The sequence below is a fragment of the Aulonocara sp. 'chitande type north' Nkhata Bay genome, linkage group LG15 (genome assembly GCF_057382095.1).
Source record: "Aulonocara sp. 'chitande type north' Nkhata Bay isolate Kocher_YH1m ecotype deep benthic linkage group LG15, A_spYH_male_GT1.1, whole genome shotgun sequence".
NCBI classification, from domain to species: domain Eukaryota; kingdom Metazoa; phylum Chordata; class Actinopteri; order Cichliformes; family Cichlidae; genus Aulonocara; species Aulonocara sp. 'chitande type north' Nkhata Bay.
In genome coordinates, this window is record NC_141358.1 from 18062867 (window position 1) to 18084412 (window position 21546).

General features: G+C 38.8%; 1 protein-coding gene across 1 annotated transcript; it reads right to left on the reverse strand.

The window, feature by feature from the left end:
- Positions 1-1036: 1036 nt before the first annotated feature.
- Positions 1037-20730, reverse strand: scara3 (scavenger receptor class A, member 3). Its single transcript, XM_086264755.1, has 12 exons — positions 20224-20730; positions 10825-10860; positions 9974-10018; positions 8790-8909; positions 6467-6547; positions 5915-6033; positions 5578-5822; positions 4896-5115; positions 4524-4612; positions 4110-4302; positions 3574-3751; positions 1037-3475 (listed from the first exon to the last, which is right to left on the reverse strand). Exons 1-12 carry the CDS (start codon positions 20228-20230, stop codon positions 2982-2984), a joined length of 1827 nt encoding a protein of 608 aa, XP_086120881.1. The 5' UTR covers positions 20231-20730; the 3' UTR covers positions 1037-2981.
- Positions 20731-21546: the final 816 nt, after the last annotated feature.

The following is a 21546-nucleotide window of genomic DNA, read 5'->3' on the forward strand; positions in this document are numbered from 1 at the left end:
CTGCCATTGGATACAGAGTGTGTCCAAGCACGTGATGATCCTGCAACTGACATCAAGGGTGGGCGGTAGTAAGATCGGAACATTGTGAACAAGGTAGGCTATAATTAAATGATAATTGTTTAAATAAAAAAGCACAATGAGGGATGCGTATGTAAAGTATTTAAAACAAATAAAAATGTAGCATAGTTGCACAATTGTTTGCATGTCTGTTAATAGCTGTTTGTGGTGATATCTTTAATACTCTGCCCTGCAAATTCCCCATCCATCAGTTTAGCATCACTGCTAATGATTTATGGCTCTACATATGGGAAGAGTTTAGACATGTCTGTTTTAGGGCTTCCCAACTACAAAATAGAAAGACAAGAAATGGTTTGAATTATGGTGAAGAATTTCTAAATGATTTAAAAATGACAGAAATTCACACTTTTGCTTCAGCTTTATAGGAAGGAAACGCTTTATGCTTATAACTTCTCAAGAGACTGAAGGAATAAGGGATTTTTGGTGGCTTTCTGAAGGACGTTTTTGTTGGAGGTCAGGTTTCTTTAACATCCCACAAGGGATGTGATGTTCCAGCACAGGGAAAAAGAGGGCAAGGCTGTGAAAATATAATTCAGCAGGAGATCAGGGCAGCCACAGTCTTCTGCAGGGAGGTTTTCATCTGGTTTCGTCCACAGCTGCACAAGCCTTTCTCAGATATCAGTGCAGATTGTTGATCGTAGTCACATCTAACAGTCTGATTTACAGTGCTTTGTGGTTGCATAAAATAGGTGATATTTAACATTTCAAAAGTATTTTTTGTTGTTGACTCATTTGTGCACAGCTTTGTACTGCACTAATTGCACTATAGACTTTAAATTTATAAATTATCTGTGTTTTAGATAATACATACTCATGTTAAAATACCAGGCTATATACAGACAATTGAATCGGGCTTAAAAATCTAATGGGGAAGGGTTGTGACATGTCTTTTGATGCAGGGATGAAAACCCTTCTTTACATAATCTTTGGAAGTTCAACAGGATAGTGACACGGTAGAAACTCTACAATAAGCATTTATTGAAGTTCAATGCAAGCCAGTCGCATTTCATTACATCATCCAGATTTACAGACATTTTATGATATTCTTTTTGTTAAACTTTCGCTTTGACATATCAGTGATTATTTGTGTTTCTTAAGACCCAAACACCATTAAAAAAACATATATCTATCATCAAAGTGTAAAGAAAAATTATCCCTAATTTTGGTGTTTTTATTTTTAATACTTGATAAATTTATATAAACTTCTTTAATTCTGTGACCTGTCAGGCATCATACGTCTTAAAATATTAGTAGCGCATAAAGTGAAATGAGCTTATTTGCTTTCTTTCTAGATGTGAGAAAAATAAAGCTCTCTCAGTGTCAACATATACGAGGTGATGCACTTATGCTTCTTTTGCACTAGTAACAACTCAGTTCCGCTCAACTCTACTTGACTCGGTTTTTCGGGGTTTTCCATTAGGTGGTGGTACCTGGTACTAGGTGCTTTAAGTACCTGCTCGGCCAACGTTCCAAATGAGCTAAGTCGATCTGAAAATGTGACATCAACAGACTGCATGCCACTGATTGGCCAATAGTGTGATTTGATAAGTCATGAGAGTGACTCCATCACAGAAAGGACAAAAAGCCGTAGACAGAGAAGCAGGTAAACCATCACCTAAGCGTCCTCCATTGGTGTGTTGGGCTTGTTGCACATACAAATCAAGTCACTGGACTTTCGGCCGCATCGCTATCACGACCCCATGTACATTGAGGTGGTGTTCAAAATGACTGACACTAGAATAGTGAATAGAGTTGAGTCAAGCTGAGTGGATACTAGTGGAAAATAGCATTAATTTAATCTCCAAAGATCAAAAAGCACATCTGAATCTGTTTTTTTCCATATTGTATCTTGGAAAGACTTGAGCTAGCTTTCCTCTATGTCCCCAGTCTTTATGCTAAACTAGATTTATCACCACTTTAAGCTCTATGCTGTAAGATATAGGAGTGATATCAAGCTTCCTATCTTACACTAAGAATTATCACAATTATGATCTCTAATGTCAGCAGCAGTTGTTTTAGCTTTCATTTTTACTATTTTCAACTAACAACTTTACCACAAAAAAAAATCACTGCATGTAAGAGACATTCACATGAAAAATAAACCCACAACAAAACAATTCATCACCTTTGAACCCACTAAAGGAAAAAAGGTTCTCAGAGTACCCGCTCTGAACCTCCAATGAAAACTGATTTTGGTTTTAATTGTGACACTTTAATAACAGTGCCCCCCATTGGCAAGGTTATGTCAGCAATGCGTACATAATCTCAGAATGAGTGGATATTTTTCCATAGAGTCGTGAATGACAATGTAAACCTTTGGCTAGTCTGGATGGAAAACCCCACTACTTAAGTCCAAATCTGTGGTTAACAACCCTTCCATTTATTATGCCCCAAGAGGTTTTAGCGGCTTGACAACAACCTCAAACACATTCTTTGCTTCTGCTACATTAAACAGGCAAGACTTCATGTTTAGTAATGGATGTTTTTTTTTCTTTTTTTATATTCCTACTGATTTTGAGATTTCGTTTTTTATTTTGTTCCGTAAATTAATTTGTTGTTGTTGTATAATTTCCACTGTAAGAGAACCCATCAGTTATGTGAAGACCATTTCCAAAAAGTCTTTCCAAACACTGTCAGCTTATAGGCTTGGTCATTTTGACTTCTCACCAACAGTTCAGTTTGTAATAGCAGTTCTGTCATAGTTTTAGGCCTTCCTTTTTAGTTCAGCACAGGATCAGGAAAACCCTTTTTAACTCCCCCATGTTAAATTTGATTTGATGCACTTGTTCATTAAGTTCTTCATTGTCCTCCTCAGTTTCATAGAAATTGATAATTGGGCATTGGACCATGACCCCTTCAACTTCTTCGTACGAGACAAATTACATTGGACTCCATGTTTCTCTCTATTGTCTCTTGGAACCAGCAGCAGGCGCCACAGTCCCTTGTGTGGGGTTGTTGATTCGGTCATGGCTGCACGCCAAGCCAGGAGGTCCAGAGACTCCTGGTGGTCCATGCGGCCCCACTGGCCCCTGTTTTCCTTTGGGTCCTATTGGCCCGCTAATGCCAGGTATTCCGGCCTGGCCCTCGATCCCTGGAGACCCTGGAGGTCCTGGGAGACAATCTTTACCAGGGGGACCCATATCACCTTTCTGGCCCCTCTCACCCTTTGGGCCTGGTGGACCCATGGACCCCTTATCTCCTTTGCTACCTTGTGCCCCTCTACTGCCACTAGGGCCTCTTTCACCAGGTACTCCTTTGGGACCAGGTGAACCTTTAGGTCCAGCAGGTCCACGATTTCCTGTAGGGCCTCGGTCACCTTTGCTGCCAGTCAGCCCAATGGGTCCTTTTGGGCCACTTTCACCACGGTTCCCTTTGGGTCCTGGGGGTCCAGGAGCGCCTGTTGACAACAGATGGTGTTGTAAATGTAAAAGGAAAAAACAAATCAAAGCAAAGCATTCTTTGCTATTCTTGTTGTTTATACACAGCAACATCCACCTTTAAGTATAGTGAAGTTCTGCATTAGCTGTGTATGGTGAACATCTACTAGTTTCATCTCCTCCATCACCATAGACAAATTCCTGATGTCCATGTCCAGTCGGACATTCAGCAACAGGTTCTGCTGCCTTAGAGTGTCAGCTAAGTGCAGCAGTAGCAAGACTGTGTTGTTCAAGTTCTGCACAAAAAAAGAGAGGAGGGGGGCGCATAGATAATGAGAAGCAGTTGGAATTTAACAATGGAAGGGCTAAATATTAGAAGTTTATGTGGCAAATCAAAAATCAGCTTAACTAACCTTAAAGCTAACTCACTAGCCCAAGTGATCATGCAAATTACAACAAGCATTTTGCTACTGGGAGTCTTTTGTGTGTACTTTAAGAATTTTCACTTGCTGACTCTAAATCTGAAAGCTGTTAGTATTGGACAACTAGTACGACCCAGACGGAAACTGCAATATGTTTCAGCATTTCGGAAAAACGCTTGGTCTCCAGAAATAACTCCAAAAACTACAATATAGTTGTTGTGTTTTTTGCAACCTGCAGTTCATCGGTGTGTCTGCCCAGGCGAGTCTGGCATGACGAGCTCTCTGTGTTGATGTACTTATACATGCTTTGGACGTGGCTCACAGTAGCATTGACGCTGGAGGAGATTGAGACAATTTCCATCTCAATAGAGTTCAAGCGACCATCCAAGGCAGAGAACCGCTCACCCGTCCGGTTCTCATAGTACCTAAAGAGGACAGAAGTTTGTGATGGCTGGAATGATATGTCTCTCTGTGTATATAAATAAATATATACACATATAATAGACTTCATGATATGTAAACATCACTTGTTTCAGTATTTAACTTTCACATAAGTCAGACTAATGTAAAAATCAGGAAGTTGATAGTATATTAAGCCTTAACACGAGAAAGTCAGTGTAAGGACATTGAGTGTTTTGAATGTTACCTTGAATGGTAGTGAAGGTCATGCATGTTCTCCTCATGTTCGTCCGTGAATGTTGACACGTTGTCTAGCTGCATCTGTAAGTTCATCACCTGCAGAAAACACCCAAACAATCTGGATCCTATCCTCACACGTCCCCAAATTGCTTGATTTACTGATTTACAAGAGATTAGACTGTCCAGCTGCAACTTGACCATTTGATTCCCCAAAGGACAAGTTAACTTAGAATCAATTTAAATCCCGATAACTGTTCCTCCTAACTGATTTATGGCCATGTAAACAACCATATCTCTTCTATTAATGATTAATGATTTTTTATTTAACACAGTCTGTTTATGAATATCTAAGAACAATCAAGCTTACAAATGCACTAACCTGGTGAGTGAGATCATAGTAGAGCTCAGTGGATATGGCGATCCTTTGGTGATCTGCTACGATGTTGTTCTGTAGGAAGCGCATGGTTTGCATTGTGCTGCTGGTGTTGGACTTGATAGCACTCAGAACCCGGCTGTAGTTCTGCCAGTCACTGGTTAATTTATGGAGGACATACGTATCCTCATCTGCTTTTCTCTGCAGGGCATCTATCCACTGTGTACTAACAGGTAGAGGGATCACAGAAGATGGGAGTTAGCAGCAGTGTTGATAATAAGGGCAAATATCCCTGATAGAGTTATTTCAGACACATATGCACACATGTACATGATGTTCTAATAATTTGTTTATCAAGGGCAACCAACAAGAACTTTGGATATATTGAGAACTGCACCAAGGCCCAATATAACCTAAATCAGGATTATTATGAACCTTGAATCGCGCAAAGCTACTCTAGTAGAGTGCAAGAATAAAAACACTGAGTTATAAATGAGCATCACCCTTAAAGGTGAATACACGTAGAGTTAAGAAAAAACTGAAATAATCCGGCAGGCTGTGGATGCTGTATAGTTTAAGGTTACTGGTGTTGCAAAATGCTTTCCTCCATTCATAAATCTGAACACTGAGCATGCTCCATTAAGTGTATGATCTAGTCACATCTGTCCTTTCTCAGCTTTTCATTCACCTGTGTGCCACTGTTGTATTAACTTGATGCGCTGTAGCTTTGATGTCAAACGAATCCTCCAGCAGTGTTTTTATCTTCTCCTGAGTTTCTTCAACCACGTCCTTCCAGCCCTCCACCCGATCCAGGTATCTTTCCAGTGACTGATTGAGAACTTTGATTGACATAAGGTGGTTTTGGATGTCACGTGTCAGCCGGTTACTTGTATCCTTTAGTGTCGACTGGGTCTTGGAGGCTTGGTCCAGGACCTGGAGAAGAAAGAAATGGTGGTAAATTTTCTTTGGGCTTTAAACTACTGGTCCCCTTTTATTATTTGAGCTTTTTTTGAAGGCCACCATACCTGCTCCTGTGCCAGTATCATTCTCTGAATGTCTTCAAACTCTTTCTTCAGTTTACTGATCTCCTCACTGTACAGAGTTGCATCCAGGCAGCCTGAACAGTTAGATGTGGTCCTCACATCTGGGATGGGAAGTTAAAAAGGACGTGAGATGGCACAGGAAAAGAGGCAGGATGCTCTAAATTACTGTATTTGACAGCTGACCACACAACCAAGTTCCTAATGTGTAATCAGGTGAATAGAAGAAGAAAACTAATGTATAAACGATCAGCTGAAGCTTGTAAGGTAAACCTTCCTGAATTCCAATATGTTAAAATGTGCTGATCCATGTGATAATATTCACAGACAGCCAACTCCTGTCATGCTTTAAATTGAAACACAATTAAAGCTGTTTTAGGAATATATAAAATCCCAGAAGTTAGTAGGAATGTAAGTAAAACAGTTCAATTCAACAAATGTGCAAAAACTTTGTTATCTGTGAAAAAACAATTATTCCTTGATATTTTCTCATAGTTCTTATAGGATCAAAGTGAGTATTAAAAAAAGTTACTTTACCCTCTATTCCTTGCTGGACCTTTGTGATCTTTTTGTAGTAAGCTGACTCTTCTTCAGAGAGGCTGTCCACCTTCCTGAACACTGAGTACACAGAATTACACATAAATATTTCAAAGTATTTTTAAACAGTTGTACTTATATATATATAACTTATATATAAGTAAAGGAATAATAACAGTGAGCGATCCGAGTGCTCTGGGGTAAATGGGGAATGAAATCATTAGATTTAATCATGTAAGGAGGAAATAATTAACAGCAGTAACTTGGTGTTAACAGGAAATAAGAGATATTTAAAGGAGTAAAAACAGGAAGTTGTCATTTAAGCCCTGACAACAAAACACCTAAAGTTTTCATTGGCCTAAACACTAATTATGTATGATGGTTTATCCAGCTGGTCAGGTTATAATCCCTCAACATATTTCCCAAGTGACTAACAGCAGTTAGCTTTTTAACATCCTAAGCTTTGAGCCAGGGCAATATTAGAAGCCGTTCTGTAGTTTGTTTGCATATATAAATGCTTCCACATGTGCGCATACTAGCAGTGCAGTTGAACATGGCCTGTGGCTTCTTCTATTCGTTGAAGCAACAGAATATATTTTAAATGTATGAATGTGAATGAGTAAATCTTTTTTTTATGGGTATGCAGGGGTGTGCATCTGGTGGCATATGTTTCAAAATAATGCTTTCAGTGTGACAAAACACATTTCATTCCCCAAACTATTTTTTCCATAAAGGGGTAAAACTGTGTCCATATTTTGTGCAGAAAAAAACCTGTTGCTAAAAAACAGATGTTCATCAGGGAATTGAATATCAAAGGTTACTGTTTCTCTTCTTGTGCATATTCACGGATGGGATTTGCGGCCAAGTGCATGACTTCTTCCAATGGTATTAAAGTTTTAGTACTTTGGTGCTGCACAGCTGTACTGGACGTTGACACAGTGTCAGTGTGTGTTATTCAAATGTATTTTGCAAAGCTAAGCCATGCTGTGGTGCACTTTTTAAAAAGAACTGGATTTCTCATAGCAAGACTCCTGGCAACTCTTGCAAACAAGCCATACGTCTTCAGTCTTTTTCTAATTGCGTTGTCATTAACTTTAACATGTAACATACCAAATGAGGGATGTAGAGTCTGAGATGTAGATCTTGGGTCTTTTGCAATCTTTCTGGCTATTGCACAGGATACTGCTTCTCTAAACTTTGGGTGAATTTGCTTAGACATTCAGTCCTGGGAAAATTGCAACATTGTGTTAAGATATGCAGTAAACTTCCAAAACTGCCCTTATAGAAGTGGTTAAACTTGCTGATGATCAGGTTTTAAAGGAAAAAGTGATATTTTTTATTCTTTTTGCGATTTGAGAACCTTTTGCAACAGTATCAGCTGTCAAATTAGTCAGCTAATTGTCCTTTATAGTAGAAAAAAACAAATGGTAAAATATGCATTTGATTTTCAGTGTAGCTCTGTATGAATTAGAGACAAGAGAAATACTTGAGGTTTCCTCTTTTTAGAGTTTGGAACAGTTTCTGGGGGAACAGTTTTGCTTCAGTAAAATAGTATTTTTGTAAATATAAAGGGAGAAAACTAAAGAAAAATCAAAGGCATATTTCCATCTGATATTCTGCTAAAACTCTTAACTAACTGTGGTTTAAATCCTACACTGAAAATGAATGGTGTCTGATTTGTGTGCTTTTCTTTACATGCAAAATAAAAAAAACATTATTAGGTGCAGAAATGGTCTAAAAAGAAGGAAATTAAGCATAAAGGGGTCAAAAAAGTGGTTTCTCCTAACAACCAAATGTTTGCTGAAACCACTTGCTGATGGCAGATGATGAACATGCACACTCCGTCCAGGTTTCCAGCACACGTGCAAATGAAAAATTACACAAAACGCCCACACGCATTTTGTGGCACACCTAATTCAAAACTGGGCTTTATTAGGATGTGTATCTGAATGCAGCCTTCTGTGTGTTGAGGGATTTTGAATCAGTTCTTGCCTGACTCTGTCCTCTGATGTCCCTGAACAATTGTAAACCATAAAGATTTACGGCTTTCAAGCCCAATAAAAAGTGATGCTGATGTAAAAAGCACCTGCTGCTGCTGAGTAACTGTCAGGTAAAACATGGGCAACAGAATCCTGGAACACATTCACTTGATCTATGGGAGTTTGGGGAGTGCACTATTCAGGCAACTAAAATGTATGTAGAGAAATTTGATGTGCTTTTCACTCATTTTAATGCACAGAGCTGAATGCGTCCAACCAATCTCTGCATGAGGAAGACCTCTGTGTTTTCATTTAGAGCAAATCAAAAGTCAAGTTGAGCTCACCAAGTGAAGCCAGCACTGCAACAGTTATGATTAGGAAGGCAACAAATCCATAGAGGATTTTGACAGCCAGTTGAAGAGAATGGCTCTGCTGGCACCGCACACAGCCACCTCGACTACGACCTGGAGATCAAATCACACGAACAAAGTCAACAAAGTGAGTAAATTAGCAAACGAAAAACAAAATTGATTTTCTGATCTGATCGTTTAGTTGTAGCTACTGTAAAATGAAGCGCTCATAAAAGAAGTATCCAGATTCTTTAGTTAAACAAAACAAAAACAATAGTAGCTAAAACATAGAAACCACGTTCCTAAGGCAGAGACTGAAGCATCTCCAAAACGGTAAGGCTTGTCGGAGCCTTTAGTTGGCAGATACTGGAGGTACATGTTGAACTGATATGTATAGTATTTAAAATATCTACAGCTAATACCCTGGTCCAAGATATCATCTCCAAAGTTCTTAGTGGGACAGATCAGATTCGGCTGCAGGGACTGTCGTGATGTTTTGGCTCATCAGCACATGATTTTAACATTTAAATCTTTTCATTTTATTTATTTTCTCCTGCTTGGGGGCAACAGGAATAACACCAAACTGACTTATTCAGTATCATCTTAGAGTTAATATGAGAGACACACAACTATTCCATTTGTGTTTGTATTCATATATGCATGGAAAATGTAACTCCATTATTTTTTGTTCTTTTTTTCAATCAACTCCTGAGAAACAAATGTGCTCTTCAGCCTCTATCGTCTAACGATGTTCGCTTAATCTCTGAATGTGCTACTTTAGAGGGTTTTTTGTCAATATTCTGCCATTTATTGACTCGACTGATGCAACTGATCTATTTAGTCAGTATATAGTGAATAATAATGTCCCAAAGCTAAAACTGATATAAAACTTGAAAATTGTTCACATCTGGTATTTTATTCTCTACGAATAACATTTTTGCTAAAATGCTTCAGTTAATTGTAACTTAACTGGTACGATTTCAATTACAAATAATGGATTGATTGGACTGACGTTAGGCAAACTTTAAAACTGTATTACTGGACTGGAGCTTTTTAACATAACAAACTCACCAAACCTACAATTTGTACACAATATGTCACTGCTGGGGGAAGAAAAAAAAAGCCCATCCTAAGATGATGCTGTTTTTCATTGTTAGATTTGTTCATGTGGCCCTTACCTCTAAATGAAGGCATTTCCTCCTCCTCTCCAGTGAAGTCCTCCTCTGAAGAACAAAGAAAATGCAAACAAAAGAAGTTGAAAAGATAAAACAAGTTTTATTCATCATTATGTCATTTTCAATTCTTTAAATCTTCATTCCATGTCATAGAAAGGCTTAAAAAGAAGCACATAAGGGTTGAAAGGTGATGGATAAGTTTTCATATCTGAATAGTCAATGTTGATCCATTAAACAGGCTAGTTTCCACACACTTGTTATTAAACAGAGCTGTAATCATAGGTTTCTTATGATAAATCTCACAGGCTATGGATGTAATTACATCAGCCGAGAAGTTTACTCGAGGCCACTATTTGCAGTCAGTGTGAATGTGGTTTATGTCAACAGAGCCACATAACCTCCAGTATAGGCAGAAAGACCATTTTTAGTCCAAAGATATCCAACATGATTTGTGGAGAAACCCAGCAGGTAAAACAGTATTCCAAGGGACCCTTAAATTAACTGACTGGGTTCTGACAGCTTGTATACATGCTGTCCAATAAAAATGAGGTTTCTCCGAGGCTTCTTACCAGGAGCTTTAAAAAAATCCTACTTGTAGTTATGATCTGGATGTCAATATCACTGCTTTTACAAGTCAGAAAGAAGTAACATGAATACAGCACATGGCTTATTTGCTTTTCTCTGAGACCAGTTAGCTTGATTTCTCAGGAGAAAATTAAACCTGCATCTGTTCAATGTTAAATTTGTGTCTACAGAATGTGAATACAAGTGAGGGCAAATTGACAGTCGTGCATAATGAACTGGTTCACATCCATGGCTCTTCACCAAGGACAACAAAAGAGCTTGATCATTACCTTTGAAAAGCTGGTTCTCATATCCACCATAGTTGTCTGTCAAAGAGACACAAAAAGCAGACGTTTAAAAAATGAAGCTGAGTGAAATTCAGCTCCTCTGGAGCCACAAAGAGGTTTTATTACTCCTCTCATAAATCACACAAACCAGCTGCCTCCCTGTTTCCCTTGAAGTGTGCATTGTACCGAGTGCACACAGCATGAAGCTGCTGTCCCAGAAAATGCATGTTTTTGTTCTTTTTAGATGTTTTCTCTGAATTGTTGCTCACTCAGGACAAACCAGTCCCACGGTGGTGCAAAGCATGAGAAAATGTGTTTGTTTGTGAGTCTGAGAAATTTGTTATCACACACAGTCATGGAAAAGGCTGGAGTAAGCATGACTTGATATGACCACAGAGTGCCTAACAAACCAAATGAAGCTAGATTACTTAAAAATCCCCAGATGCATTTGACTTCATGTTTTCATAGCTGTAAGTAAGTGCTGGGGCTTTATTGCACGTTATTAAATGTGCAGCATACAACTGCACCTGGGACACTGTGGGTGTGGAGCTGGAAGTTTAGCAATCACTCATGCTGACCACAGGGGAAACTGTTTCTGAAGAAGAGGAGCTGGAAATCACAACAACAGTCATCTCAAGGTGATTTGTATTGTAAGGTAGACCCTACAATAATACATACAGAGAAACACCCAAGAATCATATTATCCCCTATGAGCAAGCACTTTAGCGACAGTGGGAAGCAAAAACTCCCTTTTAACAGGAAGAAACCTCCGGCAGAACCAGGCTCAGGGAGGAGCAGCCATCTGCAGCGAGAGTCTCCTGTTTGAATGATAGCTGTGTTTGTCGCACCTCCATCCTAACCGTCTTCGTGTGGAATCCTTAGAGTGAAAAACATCTCTATGGATTGTTTTTGGAATGTGACATTAAATGATTACTTTGACTGTTTTGTTGGTGACTTATTAGTCCCTGAATGTTTCCTTCAGCAGCAACGTAGCATGTCTAGTATTTCTTTTGTGACATTTTGACAAAGATATGGACATTTATTTAGACTATGTAATGAATGTTTAGAGCTATAAAAAAACAGTGTTTTTAAGGAACTACTCCTTTGCACAATACAGCTGTGGGAAAAAAGAGTCAGAGGTTGCAGCATTTAGTGAAAGGTTTGCCACATGCTAATGAGCAGGTGTAAGAGTTGTTTGGTCTGAGATTTCCACTGTGCAACATAACTTTGGTCTCTTTTGTGCATTGTTATATAAGTGAAAACTGCCTTAAATGTTTCTGTGTTGCAAAAACATGTTGGGGAATTTCTGCTATGGATCAGTCTCTGCAGTTAGCCACAAGATCATCTCAACATCAGGCGAGGTCTGGCCTCCGCTAGTGAGAAAAAAATAGGACAAAAAACAGCAGGAGAATTAAACTAATGGTGGACTGTAAGACATTAATTTTTTTTAAACTAGAGAAACGGTTTTAGTACAACTTTTGTTGAAAAAAAAAAAAAAGAAATGTCTGTGTAATGCAGACACACACAGTTGCCCTTAGATGACTGGGTTCTGGTTCCACATGGCACAAATGAGAAAACAAACAGGGATTCAAGGCTTGGATGAAATTAGGGAAAATATATGTTAGGTTAGGTCAAATGAAATTAAACCATGGGATCTATTTGGAGAACAATGTTAGTGAAGTTTTGATAGAAGAAAGTATACACTTGCAAAAGCAGCAATGAGGTAAATGTTTATGTGAGTCAGTGCTGAAATGGCTGAGGTCAGGTCTGGGTGGACAAGTCACAAAACACTGAGGCTGACATAAGGATGGGTGGAGGCAGAGAAAAGGGGAGGGAGTAGAAAGGGGAAAGAGTGAGAGAAAGAACTTCAGGTTAATATGGACTGAGGCCATGCTTACAGTGGCAAGAAAGACTTTTTATAATAATCTGCACCTGGTGGCCAGCTACTCTGATCAGCAGAAAATCTTTTTCATTAGCTTTCACAAATGTGTAGCTGTTACTGAAGTGTTCGATGTGATCTGCAGCCTGTGCTTGTTTAACTAAATACCTGCAACACTTGGCACTTACTGGTATTTTTTTTTTCTCTAACGCTCTTTATAAGTTAAAACCAAACCCGTATTGAGGGCCACAAGTGCCAAAGTGAATTAACTATATTTATAAATAAATAATTGATTGAACATGTCATCAGTTAAATTAAATTAAATTTGTGTCATTCAAATCATTTAATTATTTATCAGTAATTTTAATTAATTAATGATGCATTTATTGATGTCCCTATTTCAGTTAATTATTTCCCATTTTAATTAATTAATTATTTCATGATATCTGTGCTGTATGGAGGGCCACAAGTGCCAGAATGGGTTAAATAAAAACATCATTAAATAAATCATTACATAGTAACACGGTGGTTAGCACTGTTGCCTAACAGCTTGTCCCCTCCATATCTTTCAGCCATGACTCATTTGTTGAATTTGTAATTTCCACTACTAGTTAAACTGGGACTCTGAAGTCTCTTCTGCTGACCTAAGTTGGCCAAAACACTAAATTTAACCCTGCAAACAGCAAGCAATTTTCAGAACTTTGTGTTCAGAACTTTACAACATAAGGTAAAAACAGAGTTTGTGCAATTCTATCTCCCATTTCCTGACAAACCATAACGAAATTACGGATTGCTCAAAAATCTTGCAACTGGCTTCATGTTGTAACAGTGAAATTAAAAGTAGTAATACATTTAAATGGGGGTTTTAGTGAAGAGCCCTCATGTCTGTCTAAAAGAGGTATAAATCCTGTTCAGAGACCTTCCCACCCTGACTAAAGCACATACTTGGTGGAAAACTGAATTCCTGGAATTCTTTTGGACTTTTGTGGTATAAATATGTCTGAATGCCAGCACACTGTCTGTTACTGGAAGTTGAAATTCAAATTCTAAAACTGTATTCAACAAGAAATATCGAACAACCCTACATGTATGACTCTCCTTTGCTTCCTTTGACTTGCGCCTTTTTTTAGTCGTGTTTTCGCTTCTCTCAGTGGAAAAAAACCCCTCTTATGTCTGTCTCATTAGTGGGGAAGCTGTCGTGTCCAACACACACACAGACCAGAACTGAGCTGATCTGACAGCAGCACAACACAACCCTGCCATATTAAAAGGATGTTTTGGTTCAGTGGAAAGGCAGTCTTATTAATTTGCGGTGCTTCACAAACCTACCACCTATGGTCTGAAAGCATTTCCCTCCAAATTAAACAAACACAGAGCATCTGCATAAACAGCTCACATAAAACCCAACCCTTTGTTTTCCTGTCACTGATAAGGTCAGATTATTCAAAAGCACCCTTGCAACATTGATTCAGCTGGTTCAAATTTCATCATTAAGGGAGAATAACACCTTCAGGGTTTAGGATAACTGCTGCGAGGTGTAATAAGATAAAAGTGAAGAAAATAAAAACAGATTTCTATCTAATAAACCAACCAAAACAATAAAACCTTCTGAAGGGTATTATGTAGGTAATCCATGCTGCTAAACAGCTGTGGTAATGGACACCTGTACATAGGTACCCCATCCTCCAGTTCATTCCAGTACATCCCAGGCATACTCAGCAGCAGTCAGGGGTTAGATCTCTGGCTAGACCTTTCTCCCTGAGGATGTGGTCACATGCAGATTACTTTTACACCCATAAAAATCTCATTGCTTTCAGATCCCAGTGCATTTATACTTCACATAACTGGGCATTTCCCCCCTGGCAGGTAAGTTATCTTGAAAGCAGCTGGCCCTGATTATATGGTAACTGTGCTTGTGACCTATGTAACAGAGTTACAGACCTTACATGGATATAGAGTAGTCAGTTTTCAGCATTGTTAATGTACATGCAGTTAGGTGTATATATTTTTGGACATGTGAAAGCACAATTTGCGTATAAAACATATTCAGGTCACAGTTATTTGATGAATGTGGCTATTTGCATAAAAAGTTTGAGGTCCACAGAGGACCAAGGTCGTGGATGATCATAGGATGCTTTCCATGGTCAAGCAAGGTGGTCGAGCCTTATCCAGGAGGAAGCCATGTCAATTTTCTATTTTTAAAAAAAAGTGCGTAATACAATACTTCACTATAGAAAATAGTTCAGAACATTCGCTCATTAGACAGATTAAACTAAGATAAGGATCAGGAAGATTCAGCTGGCTGCAGCTGGATGGTGCTCCACAGCACAGATTGGTAATGACCCAACAAATACAGCAAAAGCAAGCCAGGAATTTTTGAAAGATAGGAGGTGAAATATGCAGCGACGCTGGAGTTAATCAACTGATCTCAAATTGATCAAGAATGGATTTCACTTAAAAGAGAAAGCTGAAGGTAGAAAGACAAACAAAGAAATGGAAAATGAGGAGTTAGAGTTAGGAGAGAAGAACTAGAGGCCTGGAAAAACATCATAGTAGAAATCCCATTCTTTGGTGGTCCCCTGATTCCAAACTTCAAAGACCTCATTCACAAAGGATTTAAAATAAGTCTTTTGAGCCATGGCTGTGAAGGCATGGTGGTTAATACAATATTTGTTTACAATCTTTCAAATTAAAGCAAAGCCCATACTCATTATATGACGTTAGTATATTTGTTAAACAGCTAAAAAAAGGTGTTTAAAAATGTGTGAACCTTATTATATACAACAGATTTACACAGTTTAGGTAAACAAACATCACTGAACTCTTTGCTTTTTTAGAGGAAACATGTGAAGGACAGAATATGCAACATAAAGATGCATCATAATCAGAAAACAATCATAAACCAAGGACTAGAAATAGAAATAGATACATTTCGTGTCCAACAAGATTAAAAATAAGAATAAAAGTACAAAACAATCAAAATATATTTATATTTTGGACATTCTTTGTGAGACATTTGAGACATTCGGTATTTCTGTGCGCGATGAATAGTTCATGTCCTCAGTGTGAACACTAATAGGAATAAAGATTATAAAACACAGCCAGAAATGCCAAAAACCATCTGCTGCTACAACAGCCTCCATTCTTCTTGCAAAGTTTTTCTTGGTCCTGTTCACACAAAGTGGTCTCGCAGTCTACATTCCCATTTATCCCACAGGTGTTGGATGGAGCAGAGATCAGCTACACTTCCACACCAAACTCTGAAAGCCACCTCTTGGTGGACTGGTTTGGGGGCATTGCTTTATGCTGTAGCTTTACCATGAAAGCCACAGACAAAAACTACTGAGTCATGCAGACAAGCATCCACAGGTAACTCCTGTTGCTGTCAAAGCCCTCGTGTGTAGATGATGTACAAATATCAACACTAGCAGTTTTGAACAGCCTTTCCTGTGTCCCTGTGTCTAAGGGAAAAGTGTGCAGAAGAAAGGTTAAAATATATATAGAAACTTTGTGAAGTCTAACAGTCAGATCTCAGGATGTCGTTCTGATCTTTTACTCTCTGACTTTTAGTGTTCGTGAAAGCAGCACCACTTCAGTTTGTGGTTCCTTTGCTGAGGTTTTATCTCAGGGGGCTCTGGACTTTCCAAACCCCATACCCACCCTTTTTCTCCCTTTGGACTTTACTTTCGCTACAGGCATTGTGCAAAATGTTATCCTCTGTAAATAACAGGCTCTGTATGCCCTCTGACCTCCCCACATCACTCACTGCATTATCCAATTTTCTGTTCAAATAGAGATGCCTACTCCACATCATAATAGTTTTTCATGTTCCCATCCTTCATTGGTTCATTCTGCTGTTTTGACCAGTAAAATCTCCTCCTCCTGCAAATCCAAGCCTTAAGTGGAACCAGAGTTAGGAGATGGGGCCTCCTCCAGATCAGAGTGGAGGTCTTGACCACAACTCATAAAGTAAAATGAGTCCCTTTCTAAAGCTTTGTTGACATCTCAGCCATTTAGGTGCCCTGTGACTGGAATGCGTGGTTTCTGCAAAAGAATATAAATGGTCGGTATGTGTCGCTGCAAACTGTGAACCAGAATGTATAGAAAGGCCATTTCAATAGAGCACTCTTTTATTGTGGTTAGGTAGTAAAACACAAGATCTTTGCAGTTAACATCCAGTAAATGGATGATGTTTTTTCTAGATTAAACTGCTTTGGAAAACCAGGCTGAGAAAGTAAAAAAAAGAAGCAAGAAAGGCCTGGTTAGTTTTATACAGTAAGACTGCAAGGCCAAAGGAAATGTACAATCTTCAACAACTAAGCCTTTCTGTATTTACTCACCCTCATATTTTATAATCATTTCTTCATCTTTTCACTCCAAAGGTTTTCTAGCCAAAGTGTACAGTTGACAGCTTGGACATCATTTTTCATTTTTTATTCTTTTTGTTCTGGAGTCTAATTAACACCAGTGTTTGCTCAACTGTACCAAATCAAAATAGGCCGCACCACAGAAACTAGTACTACAAAAACTTGAATGCCTTTGTTTGGCTCGACTAAAAACAACAGCAGCATAAGAAACAAAACAGTAATGGATCAAAATCCTATTAAATAATAACATCTCTGTAAGGATTTCAACTAAAACTCATAAAAATTAATCCAGTATACCTCAGAGTCCAAAAACTTACCTGCAAAGCTAACAGAATAAGCTAAATTAGCTACATTACTTGCCTTGGATAACTAAGAATCCATTCAAATTAACCTGCTTGAACCTGGGTGTTTTTTTCATCGTCATCTTAGTTTCAACTAGTGTGTTTATCCAGTCTTGTTTGCACAGATTAGAAACATGGCTGAGGTCAGACTAGTTGGTCCATGTAATATGACAGCTTATTCACACCCTCATCTCCTCCAGATTCGACCACTGTGATCACTGAGTTGAGATCAGATATGTCTGTGCATCTGTGCAAACATTTAAAAACAGACTCAAAACATTGTTGTTCATAAAGGTCTACACTTACTAGTCGTGTTTTTGCTTTATTATATTTTGCTGTTTTTACTGACATTGTCAATTAAGCTGCTGTTAACGCACACAGGATTTTATGTTTTTATCTTCATCTACCATTGCCATTGAAACTCACTGTATACATGCCTAAATGATCCAGCAGTTTCCCATTTATAGTGTATAAGACACTGGCCTCCCATTCCCTACAGAAACAATTTAAGATTTTCTGATTACTTTTAAATCTGTTAATGGTATGGCTCCATTTTATCCATCTCAAAATGTCTAACACCATGTACTGCCACATACCCAAAAGATGGTAAATAGACCAGTTATTATACAGCACTTTTCCACAACTTGCCTCATTCACCAATTCACACCCACTCGCGCAGACTGGGATTGACCTTCCAGTTAGTAGGTGACGCTACCACCTGAACTGCACTGAGCTACTGTTACTGTAGTTACTGTTACAGGTTCGACCGCCCAGGCTTAAAACAAAGGGGGACCATGTTTTCACAGTTTTAAGCCCAATGCTGTGGAACAAACTTTTTCAGCTAATATTAAACAACCTAAAAAAATCTATATCTATCTATTTGTATTTGGTTTTTTAAAATGATGTCATCTTAAATTTGTTCTTTTGTGTTCTTATTTTAGCTCATTTCATGGATTTTGGAATGTTTTAATGCTATTTTTTGTCAATTCTAGGAAGCAGCATGTAACTCTGATTGTGAGAGATACTGAGAGATGTAGAAATAAAGGTAATTAATGCTATTATTAATTAATTACACTAAAACGGTAAACAAGAGTTTTTGGTTTTGTTTTGGGTGTGGCATGGAAAGAGAGCAACATTTCAGTCAGTAGCAGGAGGCTTTGCTGTCTGTCTGACAAATTCAGTATCAAATTCTATTTGGGCACTGCCGTTACCTTAGTTTTGGCATTGTTTGTGTTTGTGTGAGTTAAACTGTCAACTACAACTAGAAGAATCTAGTATTTTGTGCAGTCAGGGGCTCAACAAGTTGCTATGACCCTGTCAAAGGTTTTTCATAAACAACTTAGTATGTAGTCCACATGGTTCATCGAAGTCCGGTAATGTAAGTATCCGAACTGTGATGCAGTGAAAGAATTAAGCTCTGTTTGCACATAAAAGTGGTGAGAAGAGGGAAGAAAAATAAACAAACAGCCACTGTTATAGCTGGAACTTATAATGTTGCTAAGGTCTTAATTAAAGATCAAGTTGCAGATTCAACATCACAGTCAACATTTTGTGCTGCCAGCTCTAGTGTGGAAACATGAAAATGCCCAGGAGAAACATTTAGATTATGAATCCAAGCTAGTAAAAACAAATGAGGAAACGCACTCTGAATACAGTGACAAGAAGCCAACACAGCTTCCAGATACTCAGTGTCCTTGTTCTCCTTTCACTTCAAATTCATGATGCGTTGACTGTAAATTTATATAAAGCTTCCACAGCAAAAATTGCACTCAGGCCTCCACTTTGCTCACTCTTTCCTTTTCCTTTGCCAGCCATACACCTGTCTGCCTGCTTTTCCTTTCCCTGCACCTCCTTGTTTTTGGACTCTCCCTCTCCTCTCCATTCTGGGAGGAATGTATGAGGCAGCATGTTTTGTTCTGGCTGGGCTGGACTGAAACCACTAACAGACCTCCTGCATTGTGTGGCTGAGAAGAGTACTGTTCTTGGAGTTAATTTGCTGTGTCGCCTTGTGGTTCATGTGCAGCTTCTCCCCCATTTAAGCTCGATGTACCAGTTAGAGGTAGAGATTGATATTTCCAGTAAATATACTCTTCTTATATGGTAAACATAAAACTTGAAAGTTAAAAGAGATCATTCAAAGTAAAAAAAAATAATTATCAGTTATGATAATGAATATGTGAGGACATCTCCACATATTTTCAAGCTGTTAGTTCTGTTTGGCTTCTCCCTCTCACTCCTGCTCAGTCATTCCCTCTGTATCCACTCCCCCACGTGACTGCTGTGCATACTGTATCTCTGGAAACTATCTAAGTACTTCTGCTTTCTTCACAGCTGTTGGCAGTTTTCCTTGCATAGACTGTTGTAAAAATACTCAAATTCAACTCGTATATTTTCACCCGCCCTATCTTAAGCGGAATATTAATTCAATCTGCGGTAGATTGGCATGGCTAGAGAGTATCTAAAGTTTTATGAGACCAGGCTGTGGTGCACGCATGTACGCATTACAGAGATTTAAAGATGACTCATCAAAGTGTCACATCCAACAACAACACACGTGCACTTTCTCAGGATCTGCACTGCCAGGTTTCAGAGATGATGAGAAGCATATGTGATTGCTAGTGCCCTGCGCAGGTGCCTGTCTGCATCTCACCATGAGACATAATGTTTCTCACTACATTTCTAAGTGTTTTCCACACTGGGAAATTCACCTACGTTTTCATCAGATGGATCTTTTGCATGTTCAAAAGTTGGTGAAACAGGGCAAAGTTGCATTTCTAGATGCTAAGATGTAATGTTGTAGGTGAAGTCTCTTTACCTTTCATGATTTCTGGCTCCAGATATCGTCTGCAGTATTGCCAACTTGTTGCGGTCTATTTTTTTTTCTTCTCAAAATCAAGTGCAAAGGAAAAGCAGAAGTAGTCAGCAGTGTACCAATGGGTCATTCATGCGCATCGTTCCAGTGGTGACCAAATTTCCAGAGAAAGTGAGAAAAAAAAAGCACCTCCAAATTTGAAAAAAAGAAGCAAATCATGCACAAAAGATGTTCATTCACATCCAGTGTAGTGAAGAATAAAACAATCTTTGTTAAAATTTAGAAAAAAAATAACTATGCAATATCTGGATTATTGGAAATATTCTGAAAAAATTGTCGATGCTGAAGGTAGGTGATCAAAGCTCATCTAACTTTTGCACATTTGCCTGCAGCTCTCTGGCATCATCCCTTCCCCATCCAGAGCCTGATAAAGCTAAACCTCCTTAGACAGAAACCATGTGTAGCTTTATAGAGGGAGGGACAACTGGAGCATGGCAGGATGAAGAGAAAGCACAAGATTGGTAAGAGAGATATAAGCAAGAAGGCAGGGAGGCAGAGAGAGAGAGAGAGAGAGAGAGAGAGAGATGGGAGGGAAACAAAGAAAGTAAAAAACGAGGGCGGGACAGGGAAAAGGACAGAATGCAAAGGCAAAGGGAGGGGGAGAGAGAGGCAGGGAGGGTCCGTGTGTTTTGTTGAATGTCAGTTTTGTGGCCGAGGCTAATTGCTAACAAATGTCAGAACACTGTGGAGTGAGCACCTTGAATATCTGTGGCCTTGGCCTGTGAGACAGGAAAATAGTTTCTTTGAAAACACACCAGTGCACACACTACAACACACATGTCGAGGCCATAATCCAGACCTGGCACCAGTTTGCAGGCCTCTCAGTTTGCTCCCCTTAACCTTGACTACCAGCGAGTTAGACTAACAGCAGGTGTAAATTTTGCACCAACACACACACACACACACACACACACACACACACACACATCCGGCCAGTCAGCTGACGAGGCAGCTCCAGTGGCCGTCTGTCAGACTTACAATTTTCGCTCTGTCTTCCCTCTCCTGCACTCACTGTGCAGTTTAATATAGCTGTTTACTGTTAAATAAATAGATAACTGTATTAGTTTTGAAAGGAAGGAAATGAAAAAGTCTCATCACATAATTAGTCTGAGCTGCAGTTCAGAACAGAAGGTCTATTAACTGTTTATGGTGTACTTGCTGATATTATTACTGATAAAGTATACACTCACGAACCACTTCATTTGGCTTCATTAGAAAGGCGATTTAAGTGGCTCTTGGTTATTGGTGTCAGATGTATTTCAGAGA

Coding starts and splice junctions, on each gene's coding strand:
- scara3 (XM_086264755.1), bottom strand. Junction 10,019..10,824: donor TGAGAACCAGCTTTTCAAAG/GTAATGATCAAG, acceptor TTTGTTCTTCAG/AGGAGGACTTCACTGGAGAG. Junction 3,476..3,573: donor GAACTTCACTATACTTAAAG/GTGGATGTTGCT, acceptor TGTTGTCAACAG/GCGCTCCTGGACCCCCAGGA.